General features: G+C 46.7%; 1 protein-coding gene across 4 annotated transcripts in view; it reads right to left on the minus strand.

Annotated features, from left to right (window-relative positions):
* Positions 1-20,477, minus strand: part of LOC128893058 (probable JmjC domain-containing histone demethylation protein 2C) — a 258,691-nt gene that overhangs the window by 167,983 nt on the left and 70,231 nt on the right. For all 4 annotated transcript variants that reach the window (XM_054153793.1, XM_054153794.1, XM_054153795.1 and 1 more), the window contains exon 7: positions 11,975-12,074. In XM_054153793.1, coding sequence (XP_054009768.1) covers positions 11,975-12,074 — 100 coding nt within the window. The remainder of the gene's footprint in view (positions 1-11,974; positions 12,075-20,477) is intronic.

Below are 20,477 nucleotides of genomic sequence, written 5' to 3' on the forward strand. Positions count from 1 at the left end.
AGAAATTAAACCTAAAGACACATTAGGTATTGTAGATTTGCTGCGTCAAATCTAATGGTGACTGAGAGTCACTTCTCCAGTGCAAAGGGTTAAAATTGCAAAAACGAGAGTACTTTCCAGTCCACCTAATTTTTCGAGAACGGTTCAGTTCTTTCTAGAAGAGGAGCAATCGAGTAGGTTTGCTCCGTTTTCACGGATGCTGAAAAGTCGGGAACGGAAGATATGCATCGAGTCCAGTTAGAGGTGGGCTTCGGTGCGAAAACGGTGGGCGTGCCAGGCTCGCATTGTCGCCCAGCAACGCATGCATGCATAATGCACGCGAAAGCGCGCGCAGCTGCGAGACGCGCGTGCAGATGCATTTAGCCGAGGTAGCGATCAGCCGCCCTTTAATGAGCTGCGATCGCCCGCTGTCCCGACCATCTTTCGGCTTCGATCGCCGTTATCGTCCGTGGAACGCTCTTATTATTAACGCGGAATGTCAGCCGAGGGAGCCGTTTCTGCCACAATGTCGCATCGCAGCTCATTTATCGCCTGCCCGTCGGGATACTCCAGTATGGCCGACCTGCTCGTCTGCAACCTTGTTGCACGCCCAGGTGTGTTTTTGAACCGGTGTCGAGGCGATAATTTCGCATCGAGCCTTTCATTATGAACGTACTTCGATGCTGAAGACGTTTCTGTCGCTTCTAGTCTGTGAAATTTCGTATAGGATGGCTTAACATGTTGACTGGCAGATCAATTTTGTTTATAGACTATTGGAAACTACAGAATCAAACATTTATTGTGGTGTTAGGGGATAAGAAAAGGAATGATAATGTCTTCGACTTGGAAAAGTTTTTCAATGAAAAATCGAAGGACTTTTTTAAAAAGGGAATCGAACTTTACGCTGGCATAAAGCGTTAGAAAATGATGGAAATTATTTTGTTGATTATTATTTAAGATTTTTGTAACTCCGTAAGTTAATACTTACTTATAAACTCTGTAAGTTTAAGTATTTCATTCAAATTCATTTCCATTGACAGTTAACTTTTAGAATTAATTTTTTTAATTCTTCAGTGGAAAGCACTGTCACCCATATATGGGTAGCAGAGTTCTTTTATTTGTATTTTATTCCACGAATAATATTCTGGGGGTAGACTCAAAGCGAAGAAGATGGAACACGAAACGCGCGAAAATGTTGCAAGTTCCCGTCGTTTAACGACTCTCCGCGCGAATTCTACGTTCGTATACCTCGTAAAATATCTTGCTCTTCGTGGCGCCGAAAGTAATTGCTGCCGGGGTGCGTTTAACCTAGCGCGTGATTTTACGATCGGAGGGTTTCTGCTCGCGAGACAATCTTTACCGTTCAAAAGATGTAACAGTGGAGAGAAACCTTCCTTCGAAGGTCTCTAAAAAGATCTAAAATTCTGGATCGACAACAAATGTGTTATCGCGAGGTCGCTGCCTTAACGCAACGCTGAAAATCGATTACAAGTATAGAAAGTTTCTCTATTAAATGAATTCCGTTCGTTCTGCTACAAACGCCAACGTACCATGACGACGCGACTGAAAATCGTGCACGCGACCGAATCTCGCGTTAAAAGAGTTAAATCAACCGGTTGGTCGCGTTCAATTATCGTTGCGGGGAGAAAAATCGGCCGCGTGTGTGCGTAAATTCGATAAATCCAGGACGAAGAGAGACAAAAGCTCCCCTCGCAGCGTTTAGCCAGAGTACACCAGTATATAAATTGAATACGATAAACGGGAAACTACTCGATACAAATTCAACGAATATATCCAAACGGAAATCGATTTTCATAAAACTTTCCTGCTACGTTTCGGTCGTCGAGACAGATGGAAATAAAGGAGGACGAACCCAGAAGTGATGTACGAGCAGTGAAAATGTGGTCATCTATAAGAATACAGCGATACACGCACGGAAAGCGAGGGTTTCGCTCCGAGCAAAACCCGGATGTACGGGAATAGCGGGTCGCGCGAAATCCGGAGCGTGTCTGCGTCCGTGCGCTCGTGCGTGCGTGCGTGCGTGAGCCCAATAAAACCGAGCAGGGGAAAAGTTGGCGGTCTGCCAGCCGGAACGAAGCTAATCTCACTTTCGGTTTTGTGCCGTGCCGCCCCTCCCACGCGCTCAGCCATCGTCGACGTCGCCTCTGCCCACCTGTGCAGATTGGAATTCGATCGTTTGCCCATCGATTTTCCGGCTGCTTCGTGAATACAGTAAGGTCTCCTTAAATGCACAAGCTCGGGATCGAACTTGCGCGTTCGTATATTTTCTGTTGGTTGCTGACGAGGGTAGAGAAGGTTAGGGAATAAAGAAGAGGACGGAGCGAAAACACCAAGGTATGTCGGTGAGGAATAAAAGTTTAAAAGTTTGATCGTTGCTGTAGAATTGTCTCACCGAGATCGTGTTACACTACTCGGCGATCGAACTGCCGGACCTCTCAAGGGGTACACTCCCCAGTAGTGGAGATTTGTGCATTTAAGGAGTCTTTACTGTCCTCTCTGTGCATCCTAGGGGGCCATGTACAGTTGGCCGCGATCCAAAAGAATCCTCTATTTTGCGAATTGCTCTATTTTCGCGTGGATCCTTTCGCATGAATGGGAAGTAGAGTGGAAATTACAGAGCAAAGGAGTCTCGCTCGGTCTTCTGGGAGGATTCACCTTCGATATTTGCAAGACCTCGAGCAGAAATCCCCAGACGGAGGTCCCATCGATACCTGTCCGTGCACCACCTGCTACCGCAACGCCAGATTGCACCTGCGTGGACCTCAACCCCTCCCGACCGGTACGCAGACGGAAGGTGTGCGTTCGCTGGAATTCGACGACGAACAGCTGCTCCCGGAGACCGCCTTTGGCTCGTTCGGCCGATTATGCAACCACCGGGGGAACAGAGGGGAACGAACCTGTACACGGACGCCATTTAAACGGGGTCCTGCGTGCTGTTGTGTTCAGGTGCTCCGTGCACGTGGACGTTGACGCGGCGCGAAGAGCTCGATGCACCTTCGATCGACGATAAACAAGGTCGCGAGAACGCTGAATTTTTATGACTCCTTGGAATCGGGATCGTCAAACGACGGGATGGATTACGGTTGTCGATAAATATATGACAACATGAATTATTTGATATTAATCCTTTGCACTCGATTGGTGACTCTCAGTCACCATTAGGTTTCACGCAGCAAATCTATAATATTTAATGTCCCTTTAGGTCTCGGTTAGGTCTCGGGAGCTTTATTTACACGGCTTTATCGAGGATAAATAAAAGTACGAATAGATTTCCTTATTTTTCTACGTAGGTTCCTTCAACAGAAATATAGGGACACTTCAAAACGTCATAACTATGGGAGTTTTCAACCGATTTTCGTGAAACTTTGTCAGGAGTAGTAGTCACGAGAGAAAATCGGTTGAAAACTCTCATAGTTACGACGTTTTGAAGAAGTGTCCCTATTTTTTTGACGACGAGTGTACATTGTACGTAAGAGGGTTTAGAATAGCTAGAGGTCCTGGAATAGATGCTTCGTAGAAACGAAGGTGTCCTCCCGGAAGGACCAGTTTCTCGGAACGCGTATTTTTCCAGCCCTTCCAACCGATCGATCTCAAGCGAAAGACGGGTCGTCTCGTCATTCGTCTTCCCAGCCGTAACGGCACTTAAATAAGAGAGGAGGATCAAGGCCACCTTGGCCAAAGGTCTCTTCGACGTATCATTTTTTTCCTCATTTTCCTCAATCCCCTTCGGAGAGCTTATTTCAGCGCGGGAACCAGGACGAACAGGCCGAGAGAAAGATGCTGTCTAAATTCTCTGTAAATGTTTCCCAGCTCGATCGAGACTGTAATTCCTCGAGGGCGAAGCAAGGACGTAACGTGGGCGATATTTCTGCTCCGAGGAAACCGTAATTACCGTGAGCTTTGGTGTTTCGACCAGTTTGGGGGGAATTCGTTCGAGTGACGAACCCAAGGTGAAAATGAACAGCTCAGACCCCTGTTAATCTCGAATCGTTTCTCCGAAAGTTTCGCGTGGATTAGAATTCTGTCATTTCTGGGACGACAAACGAGAGTATGATTCCCGACTCGCGTTCCGAGCGATTAATTAAGGGAAACAAAGCGTGCAGAAGTCTCCGCGGAAGCAACAGGGGAAGCGTAACAAGGGAAGTCGTCGAAACTGCACGTCGAGTATCCGAAAGTTTCCATCTACACGCACGCGTGCACACACTCGCGAACGCGCGTCCTCGGAGTTCGAGTTCGTAATGCACAAACTTTCGACAAAGTGAGCGCAGACACGGAAAACAAACCGTGCTGCATTCCTCGAGGACCTCCCTCGAAAAGAGGAAAGGGACGAGGGAAACCGTCTCTGCTAGCGATGGGAACGAGGATTTCCCAGCTGCTTTGGATAGGTTCGCGGAAATTACCCTTAACTCTTAAAATTCGAATAAAATATTGACGATAAGAACGAATTTTCTACTTTTCTTTTTTCTACTTTATTCTTCTTTCGGGGGGTTATAAATAGATTTTTCTTACCTAAATTCTATCAAAAACTTCCACCTAATTGTATTTAAAAAGTTATAAATTGGTCGTCTCGTTAAAATTACAACTTTTCGAGAGCTACTAAAGTTACGAATTTGGTGGAAAAATTAGAGATACGAGTTTAAAGTCAATAGAGTAGAAAGACGCTTGTCAAGCTTTATTTCTATCGAAAGACACTGGAAGCGGATCGGTCCCATCGCTGGTAAGGCGGGGCTGCGAGGGAAGAATGTTTCATAAGAGCCATGGAAAATTCGCGCTGTACATCTACATTCCGGGATCTCCAGACGGAGGAAGAAACTACTCGGGCAAACTTTGCTGGAAAGTTGTATGCGTCGCACGAGGATCGAGCTCTGGTAACTACCCCAAAGAACTCCCCCATCCCAGTAGACCAACCTGCCCCGGGGATCGAGAAGTCGTAACCTACGGATTCCTGGAGCTAGACTCTCTTAAAAACGTTCCTCTTTCGTCTGAGGAGTTTTCCTCTCGACGAGGGCTTCAACTGTTTCAGCAAACGTGCGCTGTAAAAACTAAATGCTCGGTAAAAAAAGCGTAGAAAATTTAAAGCGAAAATTTAGAGCGTAGAAAACCTTCGAAATTCAATAGCAATTCCACGACGAGCTGGTTTCGATAGCAGATAATCTCCAGCATTTCCATCGACGATGAATCGAAAGGAAGCAATAACGCTGTTCGAAAATGAGGGTTAGGAAGAGCGACGTGCTCATCGATTCAGGGACGAAACGTGAACCGGCGCGAGCTTATCCGGGACTTGTTCCCACTGGAACGGTCTCGAGTCGTCGACGTCATCGATATTCCTAACGTCGGAGGTGCTCCCTGATCGCGATAAAATTCCCCGTCGGAAAAGCTCGAGCGGCGAAGCCGAGGCGGATAGAATACCCGAGGCGCTTTACGATCCCTTAAAAGCAGCGGTTTCAAAGACCAAAGGATCTCGCGATGGCTCGTAAAGTCCGCAAGATCGATGGCCGCATTTCGACCAGCCAAGTAAAACTAGCTCCAGGAACTGGGAGGACGATTAATCTGGAGACTCCTTGATTAATCGATCCTACGTGAAAATGCGCGAGTCCCAATGCTGACGAGTGACGACCTCTTTTTGAAGGAGTTTCTCTAGTGACTAGATTCTAGTCTAATGTTTGAGAAAATTTACTTCGCTCCGATGGCGAGGACAGTCTTCTTACATTTGTCCAGTCAATCTCCAGAAAAATCTCCAAGTAAAAAAAAAATAGTTACATAACTTTCAATTCCGAAATTCGAGTGTAAAATTCACCCCTGATTCACGAGCAAACGCGCATCGGTGGCAGCCGTTTAATAATATTTGAAATATTTGGCCGTGGAAGAATATCTCTGTTAGCTGCGCAACCGCATACGTCCACGGGGAAATCATTTTCATCCCCCGAAGCGAACAGAGCGCGCTCGCTACCCCCGACTTCGGAAACACATATTGCGCGACCGTAATTGTGCCGCGCAAAAAAATTGCCCGACGTTCGCAGCGAGCTGAAAGCTGATATTAATAGCCGAGTCGAGGAGAATTTCGAACTCTGCACGGGGTTCGATGTTCTGCGCGAGCAGCGAATTCGCGAGAATTCCGAAACGGGGACAGGGGAGAAAGGGGTGCCGAGCAAACGAAAAGTTAGTTTGCAACAATAATTATCCGAGTTCCGCGACTAGTGGGGGAAAAGAGCAAGTCGAGCTTAAACCGGGACGAATGTAGCCTGCCTAATTACCTGGGGACCGCCATCCACCTTGTGTACAAACAAATTCGCTGTCGTCGCGAAGTTTCTGCGCGACGATTCCCTGGTTAGCATGAATCGCTGCGCGTTGGTTTCTATCGATTACCTATTACTCCACCAAAATTTTAATTATCTTTATTAAACGTTTCAAGCCCGTGTCCGAATCCACCTCGTTCAAACGTTGAATTAAACGTGACACGAGTCTGCGATAATTGAGAACTTTTTAATTAAACGCTTGTTTGTGCCTAGGCTACACACAACATTGTTCGAAATAAAAATTGTAAGTCGAGTCGTCGGGGAAAATTGATTGCGCAACGAGCGGCCGACGATACGTCTATTTTTCATTTTTTTTTTTTATTTTTTATTTTTAACGAAGCAAACGATTTCGATTTAATTTCATCTCGCGTACGATCTCTCCGCAACGGTGAACGCGCAATATTCGCACGCGCGCTGAATTTATCGCGCGTATCGTGCACACGGATTCCACTAGCGGGAAATTATCGTTGAAATTACGGAGCGGAGCGAGAAATTATTCGCGCGATCGTCCTCCTTCGGTATCGCGGTTAATGGAATTTCCTCGGGGAACGTTGCGTGTCGAACGACATCCATGGGAAAAAGAATTCGTTTCACGTAACGCGTAAACACAGCGATAGCAAACACTCGAAATTTAATTCCATAAATTCTATAAATTATTATCGACGAGGCATCGTTCTCTAGATTTGGACCAATGATCAAATAGAAATGAGACTTCCTGTATCCAATAATTTCAGTTACGAAGAGTACCTACTTTATAGCGCGGTAAACTAAATATTCACAAGTGCAATTCGTCGCAACTAACGCGCTCAACTAGTCTCGCCGTCCAAACGAACTCGTTGAATCCGCGGAAAGGTCAACGTTGCGACCAAGGCTGCTCGTTAAATTGCAGATTCCGTGAACGGGGTCGCACGGATCAAGCATCCGTGTGGAACTGGTCTAAAGGGAGGAATTTGCGTAATCGCGGAGAACGAGCGCAAGGAAACTTGCGCGTAATCAAGCGAACGCGATAGATCGTCGCGCGTTCAGGGATCGAAGATGACTCATCGACGTCGCCCGAGCGGGTTTATTGAAAAGTCGCGGCTCGTCTCGCGATCCGTGACTCCGCGATCGGTGTCTATTCGGGCCAAGCAATGCAAAACTGTTCCCCACTTTAATCCTCGTCGTTGGCCGTCACGGTGCCGGTGTTGCGCAACTGCTTATACGTGAACGCGTATGCCAACGCTGCCGATATCGATCACAGAATTATGCATTCGCCGGACGCGGCGTTTTCTACGCGCTGCCTTGTCGCTACGCGATTTCCCGATGCGAAATTGTCGATGAGAGAAGCGTTTGTTTTCTTCCTTCTTGAGCGAATTTTATTCATGTATTCGTTCGTTTATTTATTTATCTCGCTTTTTGAATGGGGACGAGGTCCGCGGTAAAATAGTCGAAGAACCTTGCTTATGTGTTTACCTACAGGAACCTATTAAACCGTGTTGCGTTAAATCGAAACTGTGCTAGTCGTAACTGTCGGCAATTCCCACTTGATTAATCACGCCGATATCTGGTCGAAAACGGCAGACATTCCGGCCAGACAGCAGCTTTTTACTATGCCATATTCAGGCTACGCACCGCTCATTGGTCGCCAGATGCGTGCGCGTCGACATGTGGTTCGCTAGTTCTCGATCCGCGCATACGTTGCACGCCTAATGTTAAATGCATACATTACGGGATACGACAGACCGCCCACGTGCGGCCTGGCGCGATGCTTTAATCTGCCGTTTGCAGCGCAATCTTGCCACGTGTGCACCTGCATCACCGCGGAAGCAAACTTTCGAGCCATTTACCCTAGAACGAACGAAAAACCTGAACGTTCGTACCCTGTATCTCTACCGAAGACATTTGTCTAAATTAAATGTTTCGTTAAAAATACATAGAATATTACATGGCCTGTATTAGCTTTTGGCCCGAGTAATTGCTAAACTGAGCTTGTGTAGAAAGAGGAACGACATTAAATGCCAATTATTCTCTCTTTCCTTTCTTTGTAGTCTTCCATCTGTTCACTTTTGATTCTTCCACGGCCTTTTCTCCCTCTTGTGTTCGAATTTCGAAGCTGTTGCAAAGTTTATTTATATAAAAGTTTATATATATATACTCATAATGAAAAATTCATTTGGAATCGTCGAGCCTGTCGTTTAATTTCGACAAATTTCTTCAATAAACACAAAGGGTACGAATACTTATTGGACTGACTGTATATATACACACACACAGACTCTTTCGCAGGGTAAAATCGACGTTTGTTGCATTTCTCGAAAGATACATATTTCATCGGTACTGTAAGGAGTCGAGGCAGTCCACTTTGACGGTATTATCGGAAAGCAAGGGTTGCGGAGTGCTCATCGATCGGTGAAGGTCTCTCTTCCACGAAAACTCCGCGCACCGAACCTCCCCGGGCATATTCCACGTCGCGGCCGTGATCTAACGAACACAAAACGCTGTCTGCGCCTTTCGCCGATCCGATTTCCAATAAATCGCGATTCGCTATTCCCGCGGAGTTCCTCTCGGTTCTCACGGTGCGCTCTTTGAGGGCTTACAACGGCGTTTCTTTCGCGAGCGTGCACGAGAAGCGAGCCTTTCCATTGGCCGCGGCTCTCTCGACTTTGAAAAGTTGGCAGGCGAGGGAAAGAGAGGAGAGGAACAAGTGTCGACTACTCGCAACTCGCTACCAGGATTGGTAGGCTGCCAAGCGAACCCGTACAACCAGTAACCGCTATCAATCTCATTTCCGCGCAATCTCCGTTTCTCTAATCGCTCTTTCTCTTTCCCCTCGACTATTTCGCCGCTATTTAAGATCACTGCCGCTGCGCCAGCGTCATTGTTTCTTTCGAACACTTGTCTCGCAACAATATCTCTCCGGTTCGCTGCTCCCAAGAATCTGTATTTGAATTGCAACCATGTTTCGTCGTTTACACGTTGTCGTAAACAGAGAGAATTTACTCGGGCCAGACGCATTTCTCAACTATGTTACTTCTGGCACTAACGGAACGAAAAGTCTAGCTTCTGCTGTGTTCTGCCTCCTTAACATCGTTGATCGCCACGTCAGCATAGGCAACAGGGATTTTCACTAAGGAATTGAGAAACTAATTCTGAAGATCATGTGTTACAGAAACCATGTCTGGATAGGATTCGCGGATTTTGATCGGGGCTGTAAAACTAAATACTACTGCAAATGTTAGATTATATAGTTGTAGGATTCGAGTCCACGATCTTCGAATCCACAGTCGACTGCTTTAATAAGAACAGAATTTTAGCTTCATACGTATTTTCACGAGTATGTCTGGCACTGAATATGTTTGATATTTTATACACTAAGATTGCAAGGTCTGTATTTTTCAACGAATGAGCCTTTCCCTCCTTTCCTCCTTCCCTCCGACTTTGGGCGTTACTGAAAGGCTAATATTTGTTCCTCAGACCTCTTTCTCTTCTACTCTCTGTCCTTTTGTACGTTCGAGATGCAAACGCGGAATAGAAACCTCGATTGGATAACTGCAATGTTTGGGTCCCGATTTTCTTGCACATATCCAGTCTTTACTGTAATAAAACATCCAGCCAACGCCCGTTTAACTCCGTCTCCCCCGTTCCGAGTGATATTTACGCGACGAGGGGGGTATCCTAGCGTCGAAATTAGAAAAGAATTCCTGCCTCGGCTTCCACCCGTAATTACTACGAAATATCATCGCCCAGCGCGGAACACGCTCGGCTCCTCGCGGTTGTATTTTCAGCAACGTGTCATCCGGTTCGCGTTTTACGCGGTGCGTTTATTTTCGGTGGCGGAGCAGGGGGCGGGAGAAAGGGGGAGAAAAGAGAAGAAAGTCGGGGGACGACGTGGCGAGGAATTACAGCGACGCAGACCCACTTCAAAGGAGTCCTCGTTACTTTATTAGCGCGTGCCTGTGCCTCGTAGCTCGCGGAAAGAAAAATCGCGGCTTTGAATCTTTGCTCGTGAAACGCTGGACAAGTTCCCGGGAACGGCCGCATAAATTTCTTAGCTCTCCTTGGAAACGACGCGGTTCCTTCGAACAGATTTTCCGTTTGCAAGCAGACGGCGAGGACGTTGCTCGAAATCGACGAATTGCTTGCCAAGAGACGACACTTGCGGGTGTCTACAGGAACAGAAGGGTTGAGATTTTCGCGATTGTCTTTCATTAATTTCACGAGGCAAACACTATTTCGGAAGCAAACGTTGGGGCACCGAACGTACCGAATCCGTAATTGGAGTGCTGTACAGGCACGAAAATCGGATTACAGGCGACATTTCGCCGGAATTTGACGTTTCCAATACTCAATGGAGTCGCAATTATCCGGACAGCCATCGCACGTCTGAGAATGCGACACACGGCAGTCCAACCAGTTCTAATTAACCGAGAATACTCGTCGAGCACGTCTAACGTCTAGCCCTACTTCCAAAGGAAGCAGCTCTTCTTCCATCGAATCAACTCGAAATACAAGTCTTAGATAGATACAAGATAGATACAAGACGATACAGAGAGAGCACGAAGAAGGAAAGGCGAGTGTCGAGACTGGGATTCGCGAGGACGTATCGCACCGGATCTCGACCCCTGCCAACGGCTTCCGTGGGGCTCGACTAACCCAGAGAACAGGGTGAAATCGCGACAAACGAAGGAACCAGAAAAACACGGAGCAGGAACGCCAGTTCCACGGGATTAAGAAGCGTTCGTCCCGGGACAAAGACTTTGGAATCCCGGCAGTCCGTTTCATCAACATCAGCACGCCCTCTTCCCCCACTCACCCCCCGGGAGTCAGCACTTCCTTCCTGGCTGTAATCCCTCCTACGAGCCACGGTTCTTTTCTTCCTCCCCTCATCCCTTAAACCAGCGATTCAGCCGTAGCTGGCAACGAGTCTTTTGTTTGTGGACCGGTTCCTCCCTCTGTTCCTCGAATCATTTATTCCCCTCTGGCGGCCTCCCCCAGATATCTCTCTCCGTTCGGTGCTTTCTTTGCCCTTTTTACCCCCCCGTTCCTCCTTAACTTTTTCTCCCCCTTTTTTCCACCCTCTTCTTTTTGTACCACGGAGAACCGTCTCCGTCCCCCGAGGCGATGCATTTTAAGACGGGTTCCCCGATGCCGCACGGTCTCTCGGATTCAGCCTCATCAATGAACACGACCCCAACGTCCGAAAGCTCCTTGTCCGACCTTCGAGCGGGTCGATCGTGGCTTCGCCGCCACGACGACGACGACCCTACTTGACCTCGCTTCATCGACCATGCGGGAGACTCGGACGCGCTGGGTCGACGGCTACATTCGACGGTCCGCTAACCTTTTCGATACACCCCCGAACCAGCGGGACGTTGTTAGCGAGCTACAATCTACGACAGGTCCACGTCAAAAGTCAATTAAGCACACCGGGGGCGTTTCGGACCTGCCGAAATGTTTGGTTATCCGCGGACATGGTCGCTTCGACGAAGCAACGCTGCTGGCCTTCAAGATCGATCGAAGACGATGATCGAGGAATCTAGGCGATCGAACTGCCTCGGAGTATAGGCTATCTTTGGGAATTCATTTTTAGAAAGCGACCGAGAATTCTGACTTTTTCTTAAGAATGCAATAAGATCGATCGCAGCACTATTCCAACGAGCATTCTATATGTTTTGATACTCGAAATTTCGTCGACTCACCTTTCTCAAGATGCTGCGACACAGGGCTCTGTATCCTGGGCGTGGTCTGCAATTGTGCGGCGTTCCCAGGACGTCCTCGGGGCCTTCTCCCAGGTCGTGGCTGAAATACAAAAGAAGCAGGTTTAATTACGAACTACTATATCATCGGAACTCCGTCTATCTAACTCCATCTAGCAATAACATCCCAACGATAAACCTAGTCCTCAACCTGGTAAATACCCCGCGCAACGAACATTCCAAACCTCAACTTCAAAGTTGTAATCGCGACGCAGGTTCCGAAAATTAATTTCACCACGGCGTAGAGATGAAGTCTTCTTTCCGAATTAATATCCTGCGATAAAGACCATCCCCGTTAATTGCACGGAAATGAAAAATTATTCGCGTTCGACTCCCTTTGTTGCGTCCGTGTATCACCCGCGGTATCATCGAAACTCCATCTATCTTTGCAATAATATCCCAACAATAAACCTAGTCCTCAACCTGGTAAATACCCCGCGCAACGAACATTCCAAACCTCAACTTCAAACTTGAAGTCTTTCGACGAGGCACAGTATTCCTACTCGGTTAGATTTCCCCGATAATAGCTCCTCGGTGTCGCGCTCGACTTCTTCGCGAAAACACAGCTCACAGATTTCATCCACGCGCGACTCGGTAATCTCCCTGACCGAGTCTCCCGGTTCGGGGTATCGAAAGTCTGTTCACGGATCGCGGTAAAGTGCAGCAACGCCGCCAGGCATAATCTCCTGGCCGTGTAGCTACACCTTTTTCCACTTTGGTGGCTGGGTCGTGGATCGTGACGGGGATACGCGAGTCTCCGCGACCGATATCCGCGGGAACGATTCTTCTCTCGATTACGGAGCGTTCCGGAGCCGAGCGCTGATAATGGAAGCGACACCGATTATTTTGACGACGACGCGGATTCCGAAAATTAATTTCACCCCGGCGTAGAGATAAAGTTCTTCTTTCAGAATTAATATCCTGGAAAAAATACCACCCCCGTTAATTGCACGAAAATGAAAAATTATTCGCGTTCGGCTCCCTTTGTTGCGTCCGTGTATCAACATACCGAGTCTAATAAACGTCTCGTTTCTCGTTTATTATTCGAATTAAATCATGGCCGTGTCTGCTGCACGTCCTAGAGGGTGGGATGGATCGTAACGTCGGGTCGGTTCCTTCGTCGTCGCTCGTAAAGTCACGCCACGGGGCTCTGAGTGCAAACTGGACAGGGTTGAGGGATAAAAGGGGGTGCGAGCGCGTCTTTGTTCAACCGGCGCATTTATTACCGTAGATAAACGCGACATCACGAACGACGCCGGAGATAAACTCGCCGCGCAGCCTTTCGTATACAGGGTGATCCCGAAAGAATCTAAACAGCCGCGAGAAACAGACCTCTGCGAACCTCTACGAATCAGGAGTTACTCAATTTCACTGGAGTTTACTGGCAATTTTACGTTTTCTTCCCGATCGAAAATTGCCAAGCGGCGTGAAAGCACTCGTCATATTCGGCGCAATAACGCTGGTCGTAGCACTCTGCAGGACTATAACCCTCAAGGGCTGTAGCGGTGTTTTTGAAGCTACAGTACGGGCTTAGCAATCCCGAGGTACCAGAGCTAGAGCGGGGCCAGGACAGAGATGAGTTGTCAAGTGACAAAGAGATAAGAAGTCATGCATAATAGGAGTGGGTCCCTATAGAGATGAGAAGTTATGCATTACAATTTAAAGTAACCAGCCACTGGTAAAAAGCGCAGAGTTACGATCGTGAAATGTAAACGAATTGTTAAGAAGCTCAATTAGTGCAATAACCGCTTAAGGTCCCCACACTTGATGAGAAGTTATGCATTACAATTTAAAGTAACCAGCCACTGGTAAAAAGCGCAGAGTTACGATTGTGAAATGTAAACGAATTGTTAAGAAGCTCAATTAGTGTAATGACCGCTCAAGGTTCCCACACTTTAATAAATACCTGTACCTGGGTATAACACGCTGGATTGCCTGATTATGGGACAAGACAGAACTCGGTTAAAAAAGAGCATCGGATTCTTACAAGGATCACCGGAAGTAGGCCAATGGTTGACGCGACTTCCCGATGAGTTAGAGTCGATATCCCGCGGAATCGTCGAGGTGGACCACTCTGTACAACCGCGTGTAAACGGGCCACCAGGTATCCGACAATGGAAACGAGAGAGAAGGCGGGACGTAGGCGAATTTACGAGCGTGGAAAGGATACGCGACTGGATTATCGATCGGTGAATATTCTCGTGGAACAAGCCCTTAGGGGAGGAGCGACAGACCGCCTCGGGAGAAATTAAAAGCCGATCCCGCTCGTGAATATTCGAAAAGGCGATCGGGAATTGCCTCCGAGGAGATTCCATTGATAAGAAGCTCCGAAGGGAAGATGAGTTCGAGTTTCGGGGACGAAGCTACTCGCAGCTTGTTCGTCCTATCCGATCGAATAGTTGAGAAATATTTTTACTTTCACAATCAGGCTTTACTTCTTTTCCATTGTTTCTAAAACTTGAATTTCGCGTGCATTCCTCTCTCGTACATTTACCTTCAACCTCATGAATATTTGTACCCTCCATGTTTATTCAAGAAGTTTGACTAAATGAAGTAATAGTTTTGATATCGTAGGTCGTGAGGGTAAAGGAATAATTAGGCGTTTATCTTTGCAATCACTTTTTATTCGCGAATTCTAACAGTCGAACTTGACGACTCGTTAAAGTCTCCCCGGGAAGGGGGTGTGCTGAGGTGGGGGAGTACCACCGTTGGAAATTTGGCAATGCAGCGGGATTTCCTCCGGGCCTCAGGCCTCGCATCGTCACCCGCTGAGGGTTGCTTGACTTTACCTGGCAGCCCTTCGGAAGACCCATGGTTTACGACATTTGCAATATGCTATTGAGGCCGTAGCTAACTGTCGCGAGGAAACGAACATCTGTAAATAACGGAAAAATACGGCTTTCTCAAAAATACCTTCGTCGTTTTCTTGTCGTAAACCATTCTAGCTGTTTGCACGTGAAGCTACGATATTATCAAATGAATTAGTTTATACATGTATATATGTAAAGGAAACGCAGTTTAGTCTTTATTTTAAAACCTTTGCATTTATAAAATTAGATAAAGTAAGGGTCATTACTAGACTGTGTATCTTTATGCAAAATAAAATTTTCGCGAACGTGCCTAGAAAAATTGAACCTAAATAGGAATTTATTTTATTTCGCAAATATTGTAACATGAACTTTATTATCAATCTTTTTTATATTCTTGCATATTGTTTTGTAGGAAATATCCGGGTACTAATTTTGAAAAACTGCTTTACGACTTTATTACTTTTCTTTAATTCGCACTTGCCTCGTTCGCTTCTCCTTACATTCTAATACTCGTCCCCACATTCTCTCTCTCTCGCACTCATTCTTCCTCGCACTCTGTCTCTATCCTTGCCAATCATACACTCGTTTACAAACATTCGATCTATCACGCTTCTCGATTCGCGCTCTTCAAACATATTCCCATACACACCTGATTACGCGCACCGTCTTCGCGACTGGCGCGTAATTCGATCTCACAGTTTGCATTTTGTAATTTTTCAACACTTGGAAACATCAGACTTGCCATTTAATTTAACCAAATTTCTTCGATAGATATAGAGTACGAATATTTATGGGGCCGTATATCATCTTGCGAATCGTTTCGTGTACCCGAGAATGACCGAAGACGGATCGAAAGGGTCCATAAATAAATCGAAGGTTCGTTTCGCGCCTCGCAACGACGTTCAAAGAGGCGCCGGGGTCCAGGTCGCGATCTCCCCTAGCCGGAGTGCCAGAAAAGAAGACTCCAGCCTGTTTTATTGTGAATCGAGGTTAAAGTATCTGGCACGGGACCAGGCATTTCACCTAGGCCGTCGCATTCCGCCGGATGCACATGGCCACGCACATTATGTGGCCCTTATGTAGCCTCGTGTGCCTTCCTCGCATACCGACCACTTCCCCTTATGTAGTCGCGGCCTCTAATGCATGACTGGTGCACACACGTACACGAGTGCGCGTGCGTCGAGCTTTAAAAGGGGAAACCGTCGTCTGCACGGGGGAAGCCCATGAAATAAATAGTTTGCGCCGCTGCTCCCGGCTTTCTGTCGCTCTTGTTGCGCCAGTGGCGTAGCCAGCTCCGATATCCGGCAACTTTCGCCCCCGCGAGCGAGGAATGCGAAATAAGTGGGGCGACCAAGGAATCGCCGAGAACGAAATTATTAATGTTTCGTCGCGTCGCGTACGGAAGAGATCGTATCGTCGTCGTTGTTGGCACGCGAAACGCTGGGAATCGATTTCAACGGAAACCAGAAGCGAACAGACTCGACGGGGATTTTCGTGACGATGATTTATAGCTCCTCTTCGACGCCGACCTAAGAATGTTACTTCATCTCTAGGTCGGGTACTTCAAAATCGCTAGACTTGCACTACTGCTCAAAAGCATCCGGACAGTTGTAAAATATATATGTGATTAGCATCGCATAAAAGTTAATCAGGTGATCAAAATCGATTTTTATTAGTTTCTTGCGAAGCATCTAATGTTTCGAATTAAAAATTATGTGGGTGGAAGTTACGAATTATTACGTTAAAATTAAATAGAAATTACCGCTTGTAATTCTTAAATTCTCAGCTTACAGACACTTAATACATATCGAAGAACTTCCTGATCTCGTTCCGCACCATAGAGATGAAACAAAGCGTCAAACTTGAAATCTTAAACTTGAAATCTCAAACTTGAGATTCTTTCAAGCATCGAGACCGTTCCACTAGATTTCGTAATTCTGGTCGCGAATTTTATTTCTGCATACTCACTACATAATTTGTACATCAAAGTTAGTTTCACAATGGTGCCTCAAAAAAGATAACATTAATAAGCGTTCTAAATTCCTTTCGTACAAAGTTAAATTACGTTTTATAGAACAAAAGTATAGCTATAAAGTAGTAAAGTATAGTATAGCTACAAAAGTAGTCAAGCTACAGCCTTTGAAGGCTATCCAGGAGTCCCAGGGTTAAAAAGTTGCCAACTTCGGTCCTCCTATCCGCATAGACAATTCCCGGGATCAATGTTTCGCGAGGAATCCCCTGCTAGGAAGAGAAAGGACTATCGATTGTCGGTCGACACATATAGATACCCGTTGGCGGTGAGCCCATCGCAGGATCGCTGCAACCGGGTCGCATAATAGCCGAAGGATGCGCGTTTGAGGTTGCAGTCGCTCACGGATGATCCTATAATGCCATTAACGCGTCGTGCAAACACCGGTGGTGGTGTATCGTTGCAATGGGCGGATATAAGCGGATAGCTCCTTTTTCCGGCATATGCTAATCTAATTAATGGCTACACGGACAGTCGAAGCGACGTGCACGACGGCCACGAGCGTGTCTACGTGTGCGTGCACGGAGGCAGGTCCCGGTTAAGTGGTTACCTGTGTAACTGGAAAAGATCAGCGCGCAAGATGTGCAACGGCGTAGCCAACGGGGAAACGCGGAGTTAACGAGCGACACGGATCAGCTTCGATAAGAAACCTTGCGATGGTACAGTAATTTTCTAGAATGGTACAGTAATCTTCGAGGAGTAGAGGACTTTTGTACCTGTATTCGACGCGTGAAACGGCAATTGCAACACCTTTAATGTGTAGCAATTTTTATCCCGAGTCTCGTCGCCCCGAGAAATCGAGGATAACCAATTTTCTTTTGATACAATATCAGAACTTTTTCTCGCAACTTCGCGGAATTCAACGGAACTCGGCATGGAAAATAAATTCGCGAGCTTCGAGTTGCATAAGAACAGTTCGCGTAACTACTCGGCGGCCTTGCACGTCCAAGTTGGCTACTCGAGTTCGAGTTAGACTTCGATCTGACGGAACGTCTGTGAAAAAAAGGACTTTACATGAAATTTATGAGAACGTAAAAACGAAGCATCACATCGTAAATGCGAGTCGTTACTTGTTTCGAGACATTCCCTGCTTTAAGAGTGTCATTATGGTTCAAGGAATCGACCGATTCGTTAATTGAGGTTATAAATCGATTGAAATCCCGACGTGACGCTAATGCCGTGTTTCTGTATGCCGGATTACGGCGAACACGTTTCTGACAACGACGATAAGAAACTTGGATTATAGATTGATGTACCCGTCGACGCAAGAAAATGCTTTCCAAGCGGTCTACTCGACGCAACGGCGTTCTGTATAAACGCTATTGCGGCCACCGCGCGGAAAGGACATCGTCTACTCCAATGGGAGCCTCGCGCTGCCGAGCAATCATGGCGACCGAGCGCATAGTACGCGTATTACGTGTCGTGTACATTACTGTTTCAAAAGATTCCACGTGTAGGTAGCGTACACGGGATGCTTGATGTACTTCTGTGCTGCTATCGTCCGGACAAACTTCCACCGACGGAGAACTGCGATCGATTATCGATTCCCGCTGGTCGTTATTCGATATCAGATTTCAGTAAATACAGCCGATGATAAATAGAAGATCGCCTGTACTCCTTGTATAGTGCGTAGCAAAAACATTTGGTCGACGCGTCTACTGGAAATTTATCATTTCTTGAAATTTGCGATGAAATGATAGTTCGAAAGACAAGCTAAGATGGGGGTGGTGCAAATTCGTCCGCATCCCTAACAGCCTCGCAGCTAACTAAAACATTTGACTTAATTCTCAATTCGTTTCTAGATCCCTCTTTCCTCGGTCTATATCTAAATTGAAGAATTCTTTGTTTCCTGAAGAGCTGGCTTGCAAAACACGAACATTACAGCCGAACTTTTGAGGGCGCAGAAGGGTGTCGCGATAAAGCCTGCCAGCTTGTTTACCAATTTTTACCGTCTACCTTCGCGGCCAACCGGTTCTCCGGATACCGGTTACTCTTTCCTGTCTGTAAACTGGTCCACCCATGCACTGGTGACCCTCCCTGCTCTCGAACATCGTCGCCATTTTATCGTGGCCAGGAACGCTGACGAATTTCTTCCACTGCTCGCTCCACGCTTTATCTACCGGTTCTTCGTCTGTGGAATTTGAGAGATGGGCAAAAGTTTGATTGGAAGGTCTTCTATTAGTCGAAGGTCTTCTATTCGAAGTCGTAGTCCGCCACTGATGCTTCGAAACGTGAAAGGCAATCGCTGTTATATTATTTATATGGCTGGTGAACGAATTCATGTAACCGATGTGTAGGTCGCCTCCGATATGCGACAACAGCCGCTGCGAGAGCGATACGCTCGACGCGTGACTCGTTTTATCTATGCGCATACTTGACTCACATACAAGTCAAGTATCTCGGAGCGATTGACAGCCAGGAAGGATGCGTCTGCTCAGTTCGTGTACCTTGACGCGCGATAAGCTTTCGACTGATAACGCCTCGTTTATTAGCTCGTTAACAGAGCACGCGGTATCGGACCCTCCTAAGATCAGACCTTGGAGGATTCGGTTCGCTCGAGGATCTCAGGCGTTTCTTTCATCTTCCTTTTATTTCTGTTTTATGACGAACAGACCTCAGGCTCGTTAATCTAAACACTTCAGGTGAAAACCGATGTTTCGCTGTCTATTTTCTAAAACTAATTGTAAGTACAGGTGTTGAAATTCCCATTAATTATGCGAGCAATTTGTATATCTTCTTTCATTGCAACAATCTTTGATCAGTACTTTCAATTAAAATCCGCACGTGTTAATAACTCGGCTCGGCTTGTTAATTGTCGGAGCAAGGATCTCCCAAAGGATAATGATGGTTTCTTGATAATTAATTCAGACTTTCAATCCGTGATCGTTCTTTGAGAATCTCAGTCCATTCGTCTCGCAATTAACGCGTCTTGGGCTCTTCGACTGGCAGCTTCGGTAGACGTAATTGGATTACACGTCTTACAGGGAAGTCGCAGAGCCGAGCTTTTCATAAATTCGTCCTCCCTGGCGAGCTTTCCGCTTATGAATAATCGTCGACCAGCCCGGTACCTGTCTGACGGAGGGACCTGGGAATACGACCGACAGACGGGGCAAAAGCTGTCGATTAAATATGACTGAACATTGCTATTCGCGGCTGAACGAACTCGAAGCCGAGATTCGAACAGGACCGCCTCGCTTGCACTTCGACTTGCCCGATAGAAATAACCGACGGTCTATTAACCAGAATGATTCGATGAAAAATTTAACGACGCGAGAGGGAATGGGTTTTAAAACGCCACGCGTTCCGTGGCCAGATAAAATTCGAATAGTTCCGAATATGCAGCTCACGTTCCCTCTAACTACTTCGTCGAGCATCGTTCGAAACTTTCTACTACCTCTCGAGAGGCGTGCAGCGAGAATCTTGAATACAGCTGTCGAGAAGTTTGGATATTCTTGGGAACTCCTTCGTAAAATTGACGCGTGCTATTTAATACGCGGTAATTTGCATTGTTTTGCTCGATAGATAGTCAGACGCGATCTGCTCGAGGGCACGTCTGACCAGTACTGGTCGATTCTACTTGATATCGAGAAATGGAGCGAATACAGAG

The sequence above is a fragment of the Hylaeus anthracinus genome, unplaced genomic scaffold (assembly GCF_026225885.1).
Source record: "Hylaeus anthracinus isolate JK02 unplaced genomic scaffold, UHH_iyHylAnth1.0_haploid 2, whole genome shotgun sequence".
NCBI classification, from domain to species: domain Eukaryota; kingdom Metazoa; phylum Arthropoda; class Insecta; order Hymenoptera; family Colletidae; genus Hylaeus; species Hylaeus anthracinus.